The sequence below is a fragment of the Perna viridis genome, chromosome 7, assembly GCF_037379345.1.
Source record: "Perna viridis isolate PV_CMFRI_1.1 ecotype Kerala chromosome 7, ASM3737934v1, whole genome shotgun sequence".
Lineage (NCBI taxonomy): Eukaryota > Metazoa > Mollusca > Bivalvia > Mytilida > Mytilidae > Perna > Perna viridis.
The window spans coordinates 28,800,994-28,813,771 of NC_142451.1; the positions used below are offsets into that span (position 1 = coordinate 28,800,994).

Consider the following 12,778-nt stretch of genomic DNA (forward strand, 5'->3'; position numbering starts at 1 on the left):
TAACTACCAATTTTAGACTAGGATGGGTATCACGGCCTCCGGCATTCGTGGCAAGCAAGCTACCCTGAGACCACCACGGCCGTTTAAGCTAGGTAATAAAAACAACAACCAATAATCTTGTTTCTTCTTTATTCCACATATTTGTCTACATCATATATCACTTTTTATGCCAACAGCTCCATACATGTATCCATCCACTAACTACATGTATCTTTTACTGTAAATAAAACTATATTTACACAAAATACTGTACAATAAATCATACAAATTTTATCTGCTATATATAACCGTGTAAAGTAACGTAATATATTAAATAATAACTGGTTAGCAGAAAACTTTTAAAACATTTCACGAAAAACAACCCTGCTAAAAGAAATTGATTAAACATATACGTAGCATTGTTTTTGTTCAAAATACTTTTCATTATATTTCTTAAAGTCCAACCATTTTTTTTTTATGAAAATGAAAATGAAAATTATGACTAACATTCATTATGTAGGGAAATATTTAATTGAATCCTCATTTACTTGTACTAGTTTTAAGTTGCAATCAAGAGAATTTAATTGGCTTCTAGTATATAATCTAAAGTGGTTTTAAAATGGCAAGGAAATCTGAACTGGAAAATTCTTTTTTTTTAATTATCTAACTGTGAAAGGTCATAAAAACAATAAATAGTGAAAGTTTTTCCTTCAGGTCAAGGTCCTTATAAATATTGTGGCCACTAATGACAATTAATTTGGATGGCAGCTTTCAGCATTCCTTTCAGACAGGATTGGTTGATTTTCTTCTTGTAGAAATATATAATAAATTTTGCACTTTATTAAACCTGCAAGTTTCAGATAATTTTTTCCCATAAAAAATCGTTTTTTATAACGTGAAATGGCAGGCAAGAAACTGCTTGTTGAAATTAAATCAAGACTCTGCTTCAGAGGAAGTGTGCATAAAACCAAATTATTGTAAAAACTGTTCAAATAGAAACACCAACTTTTGAAGAAAATAAACTTAATCCAGTCAAAAATCTTTCAATCTATTTTAATGGAATGCTGTACAGGTTTAAACCAGCTTAACCCAAACATGACTAACCTAAACCAACTAGGAAGTAATCTGGAACCAAAAGAGTTCAGATTATGTATGTCATGCCGTAACAAAAAAATGAGGAAAAATTATAAGCCTGAAGCTTGATTGTCACCTATTTTAAACACAAATATTTACTATAGATAAGTTATGTACATCTATTTACTTATTTACATTTACAATTTCATCACTAAATTTTGTACAAAACAATGGAAATGTATTACTTACTGATCAAGACTTACAAGCATTTAAGACACACTTACAAAAACATCTAGGAAACACATCTATTGCATAGATACTCTCAATTCAGAAGCACTTCATATAAGAATCATGCAAATTCAAAATACTGTCAGCTTCAAATAAAATGTAAAGAAATGGGCGGATACCGACACTTTGAAAAGGAGGGGTGCCAGCCAGGGTTACACAGAAAAGGAGGTTGCTAAAACATTATTGGCCCTTTTTATTCAATTTTACACCTGAAATTGACAAATTTTCCAATAAAAAGGAGGTGCAAACCCCTTGCAACAACCCCCCCTTTCCACCATTGAAAGATATTTTTTTCCTAAAAAGGTTGTTTACTTTTTATGGATTCACAGTTGATTCTACAATTTTTAAATGTAAATTAGTACATGTGAAAATATCAAAAAGTTCAAGATTTCATAAAATATGATCAAAAAATATAAATTGTCATCAGATGGCATAAAATACCAAGAGAGACACTCACTTCACAACGATATTTAGTACAGAATTACAGATAAGTGTCAAACATCAAATAATCTCAAATTTTTTTTGTTAGAAAATCATTACTCAGGCTGGGAGCATGTCATTACTGATCACATCTTTACAAGAACAAAATTCTATAAATCATTTCATAGTAAATATATGTGCTTTTTCATGTTGCTTTGATTTTTTTTTTCAACAGCAAATATGAGTAATTATCAACCAAAATAAAATATATATATATTGGCAGATGGAGGTAACTGAGGTCAATATCCTAATCTATGTTAGCATGATTCATATTCAAGCAACTACTTAATGCAGTCATTCAAAGCTGCATTTCAAAGGTTGAAGACTAAAGATGACAAAGTCAAATATGAAATCAGTGAAAGAGAAATTCAATGATTATGATTATTTAAAACAACAGGGCTAAAGCAATTAAGTGTCAGTATCTGTAAGAATCAGGCAGTGGGTGAAACATGGTATGAAAAAAAAATCAACAATTTTGATAGTTTAATTTGACTATTTTCACCATCAGAATCAAGGAAAATAGACAAGATTTTCCATATCATGTTGGCCCATTAAGTTACAACTTCATTGAAATGCATGGAAAATGAACATTTCAAGGGCAGATAACTCTGTGAAAAACCTCATTCTTCGAACATTCTATTGAAAAATTTCTGCACAAAGCCAGTGATGCAGAGATGAAATAATGGTCCTTTCAAATAGAGAAAGCATCCTTGAGTGAAATTATATTGTCAGATCGGTGGGTTTCTGACATCCATGTTTCTGATTTTTCCCATTTTGCCTGATTCTTACAAACACTCACACTGAAAATGCCACTTTTTCAAATGTTTTAAGACTGATAAATCAGGAAAAAAAGTCTAAACAATTACAAAATGAAAGAAGTCAGAATCTCCTCCAATGAAGATTAATACTGTTACAAATACCTATCAATTTTGGGGTAATCCTATGGATATGAGGAGGGTTTGACAGTGGTATACCATCATGCATCCATGAAAAGAAGAGCACATAAAAATGAAAACCTGGTAGGTTTGTAAAATTAATAAAGAAAATATTTATTTTTTCTATGAAATACTGACAGAAAAGTATTCAATAAGAATGAATTAGACCAAAGGTATCGTTTTCTAAAATAGAAAAAAATTGGTACAGAACAATAAATTCAGAAAATTTTCCAAAAAAAAGGAAAAAAAAAGAGGACACTACACCAATGTCCCATCAAACATTTTCATTTCCTGTATGTGCACTGAACCATGAAATATTGGTAAATAAAAGAATGGTAATAATGTATACATTTTTAATTCATTTTACAATGTTCAAATGTACAGTCTTTTAATTCAAATGGACACCATCTTCATAGAGAAATGGTAAAGTATAGAATGCAAACTATAACTTAAGGTGTAATATTTAAAAGACAGACACACAGACTGAAAATATAAATGCCCCTAAATTTAGTTGGCTGAGCATGAAAACGTAGATCATTACATGTAAATGGATCCTGAATAGGAAATAGCTGCAAGTATTAAGTGTCAGTCTCTGTAAGAATCAGGCAGTGGATGGAACATGGTATGAAAAAAAACACCACTTTGAAATTATAATTTGACTAATTGCACCATCTGAATCAAGAGGAAATTTTCCATATCATGTTGGTAAATAGAGTTATGATTTCATTGAAATGCATTGAAAATGAACATTTCAAGGGCAGACAACTCTGTCAAAAACCTAATTTTTTCTAACAATCTACTGAAAAATTTCTGAACAAATCCAGTGATGCAGTGGCCCAACCATGGTCTTTTTAAACAGAGAAATCATCCTTGAGTGAAATTAAATTGTCAGATCAGTGTGTTTTTGACATACATGTTTCAGATTTTTCCCATTTTGCCTGATTATTACAAAAATCTACACTTCATGTCATTGGTATGCTAGTGTAAAGCATTAAAGGCCTTCAGTGAATAAGTTGAGCAAGCACACAATGAAAATATTTGATTCTCATGTAGCCCTAATTTTAGGTATTTTGCATATTCTTATTTTTATCAGACAAGTCATAAAAAACGTGGTCAACTGATTTTTTTCCTTGGTATTTAATTTAAATTTATGAGCATTGAAAACTATTTCAGAAATTCATCAGGCGCATAACCAGAAAATTTCAAGACAATCACTTGCCCTCATTTTACCAGATTAATAAAAAATTCCAACAAAAGGGGAGGGGCACCAAAGTCCATGAACCCTACCTACATGTGCTTACCAATAATAAGTTTTGAGTAGGAAAACAGTAAACCAACATTTTTCAAGAGTGGCCTGATTTCAATTAAAATTACATCTTTTCCAAGTCAGTGCTTTGAGTTTACATTGAATGAATATTGACTCTAAAACCCAGACTGGAATGTCAAAACATTAATATTAAACAATGGCAGATCAAGGAGGTTCCTTGGGTCACCACTCCTTCTTAGTGCAAAATTTTGGCAAATATGAGCAACTAATGCCCTGGAACCCAGTTGGAACCCCTTTATCCACCTCTGTATTTAATACATGTACAAATGTAATATCTATTAAAATGGTTTGCAATGTTGTGAATGAGAAAATAAGCAAACATCTAAATGAAAAGGTATTTTTATTACTATTCAGAGTTTTAACAAATATATCTGCCCAAATTCAAGTTTTACCATAGTGAAAATCTTTATTTAGTACATGTATTAGTCAAGGCAAGATGATTATTTTTACAAAGCTGTTAAAATAGATGATAGTTTTGTTTTCCATAATGCTAAATCATAGGTAATTTTTTTTTTACCATGAAAGTAAGATACTTTTATGAGAAGCATACATACTACATGTACAAATTTCACACTAATTACACAAGCAAAAGATTCAATCTAGAAACAAATTCTCAGAAACACATTTCATCTATCATATTGTAACATTTAAAAACAAACACACATCCACTAAAGAGTCAACAATTTCAAAACCATAATTAAATACATGCCTTACAACAAATGAATATGTTAGAAAATGCTGCATTTACATCACACAGTAAGGCAAGAATTGTGGTATTTCTCATCTTTTTAATCACGTACATAGTCAAAACAGGTCAAAACAAAGACAAAATGGGTACCAGTTATCAAAACAACAAAAAAGATACCAGTTACCAAAACTAATAAAAAATCTATGTTCTTTCAATATGTTTTCAATACTGCTAGAGAAAAAGTACTGTCTATTTTTTCATAAGATATGGTGAACGAAAGGGAGTGTTCCCCTCCTTTTTTTTGCTCCAATTTTAAGTATTATATCACTGATATATTTTAAAAATACTTTCATGAGGTTCATCCTGAAAAAAAACAAACCGTATGGATCTTTTCCATGGAAACCTTTGAATCCTATATGACACAACACATTTAACAAAAACCAAAGAAAGGGAACAAAGTCTCAATTAAAAACTTTTGTAATGAAGAGAGAAAAAACATGAACTAAATGCCACTTTATTAAAGAGGGCCTATCAGTAAAAATACAACATCAATACATGTACACTTGACAAGATACAGAAACTTATAGTCAGAAATAATTTGGAAAAGTGGAAAGTATATAAAATCTAACCACTATTTTGTGACTGCCTTTATGAAGAGAAATTCACACGATTTCGTGTTGAAAGACTTATACTCTATGCACAGCTAAGGCCAAATAAAAGAAGATATGTGTTTCTATTACCCTAACCACCTTTTTTTCAGCTAAAAAAAGTGTACCATAAAGTTTTTAATTAATCATTTACAATAAGCAGTTAAAATCAGAATTTTTCTACCATAAACTCATGTTAAAAACATAGCAAATTAAAAAAAAAATTCATGTATTTTTTCAAAGGTGTAATGGAAACACACATATTATTTTTTGGCCTAATTGACACATCTTTCATAAATACATGTACATTAACATTTACATTACAATCATAACACTCCCTCAAAATATGAAATCAGACAAAAAAATCATTCAAAACACATTTTCATCCACAATTCAGGTACTCAAAAAAAATCAAAATAATTACATGTATATGAATACACTGTCAGTATGCTACAACTAAGTTCGTTTTTGTACATTTTTTACATGATACACACATGTACATGTATATACAATTGTATAACACTAAACCTAATTAGCTGCCTTTAATTAAATAATTGATAAATTGGTCCAGTTTTAAAGGTTGGCTCTATCACACAACAAGTAAATGTACATACTTGTACATTTTGTACATGTATCTTCCAACATGTCTTAAAAATCAACTAATGGTCTGCATCCATTTATTCTAAATGAGGTTTTATCTTCAAAATTTCAAAAATTTCACATTAGGAAATGTACATTTAAATTTAGATAATTTGACTTATACCTGTACATACTGATTATGTATGCATGAAATGTGTTTCTCTTTAAGAATCATTATATGTGAGAATCAGGCAATGGGTGGCACATTATTTTCCTCAATTTAGTCACTTTTTGCCCAATATATATTCAGTACATCTAGAAAACAACCAAAAAGCTATTTAAGTTTATCATGAAGCACCTGTGACTTCGATATTTTTTTCCTGCTTATATAGATTTTTCTGTAGTGCACTTCAATTAAATTTGACCTATCAATATCTTAAAAAAGGCAAATTTTACAAACACTTTGATGGTTATTTCTGGTGGTTATCAGGTATAATTAATTGGTCAATGCAATAAAATGCTGAGTTTTTTTCCCTTCACATGCCACACCTTATTCACATTTTGCCTGATTCTTAGATGGAGAACTACTTAATTCATAAAAACCCTTGAAAGCAGAACTAGACCATAATATTATGTATGTGCATTGAAGTGAAAACAATTAAAATGACAGTACAGATTTGGAAGAAATAATTTACATTTTGAATATATGAAATGTGTCATTCTAAAATGAATTTTCAAAATGGCATCTTAAGTACTCACAAGGATTTTTTTATAGCAGACAATACAAATTTTTGGTACTTGTACATGTACAATTTAACATTGCACATGTACATGTACACTGTATGAGGTGAAATTGAAAATGTACAAGTACATGCATAAAGCCAACCATTAAAACTGAAGTATTACTTTAAAATGACTAGTAATCAAATTTACAGTAGCAAGAAAAAAAAAATAAAATGGTAACCACTGACTTGACAAAATGAGAGAGGGAAAAAAGAGCTATAAAATTGTTTTCCCATAAAGTTAAAGAAGTGTTACTGAATTCAAAGCCAAACATGGCAAATGTGAACTTATGAAAAAAAAAAATATCGTAAAAGCTGATTTCTGTTATGACATGCATCATTCTGAAATGTGTCATTCTAAAATGAATTTTCAACATGGCATCTTAAGTACTCACAAGGATTTTTTTTATAGCAGACTACACAAAATTTTGGTACTTGTACATGTACAATTTAACATTGCACATGTACATGTACACTGTATGAGGTGAAATTGAAAATGTACAAGTACATGCATAAAGCCAACCATTAAAACTGAGAGAGGGAAAAAAGAGCTATAAAATTGTTTTCCCATAAAGTTAAAGAAGTGTTACTGAATTCAAAGCCAAACATGGCAAATGTGAACATAAATATTAGATGTATACTTATGAAAAAAAAAAAACCATCGTAAAAGCTGATTTCTGTTATGACACAAGCATGAGTTTTAAAATATTGTAAACATTTTACTTTTTGTAGTGTACTCATTTTCTCTATTTCAGAAGGTCATATTAGGGCAAAAACTAGCACCTGAAAAAAAAGTCTTGACACTACCAAAATGTAATTATTTTTTAAAACTATCAAAATTGATTCCTGTGAATACATGTGTTGCATGTTTATTTAATAGTTTCTTAGAAAATTAACAACTCCCAAAAAATTAATATGCTTACATTTCAGATGATTTCCACGTATTCAAGTGTGTATTTACCACAAAACCATATGAATAACATTACCAATTTTAAATGTTTTTTTACCCATTCAAATCAATTACAAAACTTGTAGTATCTAGAAACTTTTATATCTGAATTAAAATACTGCAGCATACCCAGTAAATTTTATTAATGAAAGTGTAAATTTAAATTTTAACAAAAATTTTAAAAAAGTAAAAATACTTTGGTAATACATGAAAATTTTAGACATACGTGTGTTTCAAGAAAAGTAAACAATTTAAAAAAAATGAGTTTACAATTGGTAATATGAACATATAAATTATCTCCCTTAGTGGCTTTAAGCTAATTTACATAAATCTCCCTTTCTTGTAGTAAATACAAAGTACCTCCCTTTATGGATGGAGAACTTCAAACCTATCAACAATTGGCTCTTCATTGAAGTGATCTTGTACATGCTTTTCAAAATCAGCCAATGGCAACCTATTAGAAAATGCCTTGTTACACATAGGACAAATCCTATCCACCTCATTAGAATCACCTACAGTTGGATTTTGTAGAGTTTTTGGAGGTTCATCATCTCCATCATCTATACACTCAAAAACATGCTGCTGAAAATCTTCCATTGACATTGTCTGAAACTGTCTATTACATACAGGACAGACTTGTCCCACCAATTTCTGTCTCTCTACATTTATATCAATAAATTGACTAGATTCAGAAACAGGTTTTGTTTCTTTTATAATGTCATTATTCATTGGAGTAAAAACACTTCCAGAATTTTCCATAGTTTGTTGTGGAACTAAAATAGAGGGTGAAAATTTACTACCAACTTCTGAAGGCATATAATTTCTACTTCCTTGGTCGACCGATAATCTGAAATTTTCATAAGAACGTGAATAATCATTTCCAACTCTACTGCCTTGTCCAAATAAAGTATCTCCATGATTAATAGTCACTCCATTTTCTTCAGTTGGTGAAAGAATAGGAGACGAGTTAGCTTTGGAGACATTATTTCCATTATAAACCCGCGACGTTAGGTTATAACTTGCGTCTTTAGGTCTCGCACCAGTGCCTAATAGCGTCGGGTCTGAATTACTAGCACGTGCAGAGGAGCCTTGTCCATATGATGTCGACGGCCATGATGATGCTGGGTCCCTGCTGAAAATTGTCGATTTACCATCTCCTGGTACCCTTAAATTATTTGAAGATGCTGCAATGATAAAATACATGTACATGTAAGTAAGCAACCACTAACAATATAAGACCATGCAGCCTATCCATTATTTGTACATAGTCAATGTATATTTAACTGTACCATTTTCAGTATGAAAAATCATCAAAATCAAAAATTTATGATTTGTACACTTACATATGTACATGTACATGTAATTCTTATACCCGAAATGTTCAATGATTTTATACAATATTATTCTTTGTTTTTTTCTGCATTTTCATCATCATTTTTATGGCTAAGTACTGATTTCATGATACAATATTTTTTTATTTTATTCTAAACTGCCTGTAAAGGAATAATCCTTTAAGAATGTCAGATATGCATTTATATGTACATGAAGGATGAGAAAAACACTTTGGTTATTATTGTTTGTGAAGTTCCACATCTTTGATGATCAAAATTTGTCTACATGTACATGTACAAATGTATGTTCACTAGACACTGTATTTACCTCGCAATGGGGAATCCTCTGGCAGTTTTTAAGTTTAATAGAAATGGCACACAAATAAATTAATTTGACAGGAGTTTGAATGAGTTGTCATACAAAACTGCAGCATTATATAGATATTTTACATGAAAACACTGTTCATATGTAGAGCCTGGTTCACATACCTAAAGCCTGATTCACATGTAAAGCCAGGGTTTGACACTTACAGTGGTCCAGTAGTCCTGTGCCTACCTAATTTGAGAAATTTTAATTGGTAGTCCTTTGGGCTAGTTAAATTTATTCTTAAAACTTTATTAGTCCTAAGGACAGGACTGCAAAATTATCTTGAAGCACAACTAATTAATCTATCAAATAGTCCAGTGGGCTACCTAGCATGAAAAGTTAGTGTCAAACCCGGAAAGCATTGTTTACATGCATTTATAATGCATGATCAGTTGGCATTATCAATGAAATGGGGATCCATAGATTTTGAAAAAGGGGTTTCCAGAAAAAAGGGAAGTTCCAAACAATCATTTGCTCATATCTGCTGAAATTTTGCACAAAATTAGAAAAAATATCTGCATTAAATTGACACAAATTTTCAACCACTATTATCCAAAACGTATTAGATTAATATGCATTAGGGACATCAGGCGAAGAAAAAAAATACCCCTGTTTCTGCTAATAGGGTTTATAGGTAGGCAAAACTTTGTTTTTTAAAAAGTTTTGACACAATTGTTATTGTAGACATATTCAGACTTTAATAGTGCTTGTCAAAGAATAAAAAAAAAATTAGGGTTAGTAAGCACAAAAAAAATTAGGAACAGAAACAATGATAACTTTTTTTAGGCCCCACTAGTGTTCATATTTTAAGCCTCACTAATTTTCACATTTTTTTAGGCCTCACTTACTTTCCCATTTTTTAAGGTGCATTTTAATGTGAATTAAAATATATGTAGCATTTACATGAAAATAATTTTAAATTAACATTTATAAACAGATATATTCACATGAATGTGCTTGTAGTTCTGCGTTCCATGATAAATTTAAATACATAATGATATTATCAAAAACATACTGTTATATACCTAATATCTCAAATGCTAATTGGATCATGAGTATTTGTTCAATTCAAAAGGAATCACATTAGAATCTACATTATATATGTATTTTAATGCCATTGTGGATTTGATTTGCATTGAATGCACATTTTATGAGCATCAGATTTCTATAGATATTATAAGTAAAAGGGAAGATAATGAGCTTCAGCGAGTGGGTTATATCTAAAATAAAACTAAAGAGAGTGGACAAATTCCTGTAATTCCTGAGAGTATTGGAGAAGTTTGTTTCTCCCATGGAGTCCGTAAAGAAAACACAGACATGTAAAATGGCAGGAAAACTCTTGCAGAAATTTAATCACCACCTGGAGGTTAAAAAGTCACATGCATTTTTAATCACTGGCTTAAAATGGAAGAGAATACTTATCCAATAGTAGACACTTGTCTCACCAACTACACATATAAACATGCACCATTTTCTTTTTAAAGAGCCCCGTGCAGGTCCGGGTGTTAAAAGAATAGGCCTGCAGCAGCGCTAAGCTTGTCGTATAAGGCGACTAAATAGTGCTCAGAAACCTAGCCGGGGGCTAGACGCTCTGCCCACAGAGCAACTGGGATGTGTGCCCCAGGTGGTGGAATGGGGTACCCCTGGCGTGTTACATGCTGGGGTTGTCAGGCTATAATACGGAAAACCTGACCGCAAACCATAGTGATGCACCGTGTTGGGAAAGATGCCACGTTCCTCGCACGTTAAAGAACCCTGCTGTGGTATTCGATAGGAGTAGGAACCTTTGCGCTCCGCCACAGGAGGCTAAATTGCCCGACCTTACCCATCCCCCCTTTTTCCAGTGGCAATCAAAATTTGTCGACCCTATTGTCCTTGTGACCCATCCTTTTTTTTTTCATTTCATGTTCATTTTATCATCCATTTCATGTTCATCGTCTGAATATAGCTGAAATATTGCTGCTCGGACGTCAAACCCCAACAAACAAACAAACAAACAAACAAACTTTTTAAAGAAATAAGTTACCTGCTCTTTTTCTTAATTCTTGAATTATCTGCCCTTGCTTATGAATTGTATCTGTCTGGTATTGCAGTTGGTGTAAAAATTGTTTTAATGTCTTTTTATGTCTATCTATTTCTGTCAATATTTGCTTGCTTTCTTCAACAGTCAATAAATTCTGATCATCATTCATACGAGTATTATAACCTGACTCTGGACACTGCTCGTAACTTCTAGGGTCAGTTTTTACCATACTTAATCTCTCAGTTAGAGCAGATATATGAAGGTCTTTGTCCTTAACTTCACTTTTAAGTTCATTAATCTTTAAAACAAAAGGGTCTGTCATTATGCTAGGATCCTTTTGTTTTTCTATCTCCTGGATTTGTCTTTCTTTTTCATGTAAGAGATGTTTCAATTGCACTATATCCCGATTTAAAGAATTAATTTTATCTGTTAATAAGGAATTCCTTTGATTAAGTTCATTATTTTTCTGTATTAATTGTGATGAGTTAATAAGTTTGTTATTTAGCTCCTTATTTTCATTTTCTAAAGTTAATATTCTTCCTTGCGCTCTCATTAACTGTCTCTGAACACTTTCTGCGTAACCTATTTGTGCTTTGGCCTGAGCGAGATTATCATCCTGTTCAGCACCAGGTGATGCCCCAATGGGACCTGCAGCCCCAAATAAGTTTGAATTGTTTCTGGAGTTTTGTCTTGAATATTCCATATCTCTGATAGTTTGTTGCAAAATATCATTTTGGCTTTTTAATTGTTGATGACGTCTTTTCATATCCTCATAAGCTTGAAACAGAGCATGATGGGAAGCCTGTGGGTTTTCATCAGTACCTGACTTAATTATGAATGTGGGTGGAGAATCAGAGTTGGCATTGCCTTCTGTTGGTTCTATGATTTCTATATCTTCATCTTTGTCCATCATTTTATTACACTACTTCAACATATCTCTGTATCAAAATAGAATAAAAACATTATTTACTGAAACTCGTTTTCATCTGTTTGAATTATTGCAAAAACATGTGCAACGTACATGAACACAAAAATGTACTGGTATATGTACATCATAATTATATAGGTATCATTCTTGTATACATATTTCTGAGCAGGTGTACGTCAAAACAGGGCCGCTGAAAAATATAGTGCACTTCCTTTTTGCCTTTTCCTGTTTTTGTTTCTTGGCAAATGACTATCATTTTTCATCACAAGTACAGGGTAAATATCAATCTATGACACAAAAATATTGTTTTTGAGAAAAAACAGTATTTTCATGAAAAATAATGCTTCAGAAAAGGGGTCTATTTTATGAACTCAAAATAAAAGTGAAAGTAGAAAAAGTCT

The 12,778-nt window shown here is 31.4% G+C and overlaps 1 protein-coding gene across 9 annotated transcripts in view; it reads right to left on the reverse strand.

Moving 5' to 3' along the window:
* Positions 1-112: 112 nt before the first annotated feature.
* Positions 113-12,778, reverse strand: part of LOC148612165 (uncharacterized) — an 85,597-nt gene continuing 72,931 nt past the window's right edge. For all 9 annotated transcript variants that reach the window (XM_088593358.1, XM_088593362.1, XM_088593363.1 and 6 more), the window contains 2 exons: positions 11,453-12,387; positions 113-8,912 (listed from right to left, as the gene is read on the reverse strand). In XM_088593358.1, the coding sequence (XP_088449484.1) occupies positions 8,095-8,912; positions 11,453-12,362 (1,728 nt within the window). In that variant the 5' untranslated portion in view covers positions 12,363-12,387 and the 3' untranslated portion in view covers positions 113-8,094. The remainder of the gene's footprint in view (positions 8,913-11,452; positions 12,388-12,778) is intronic.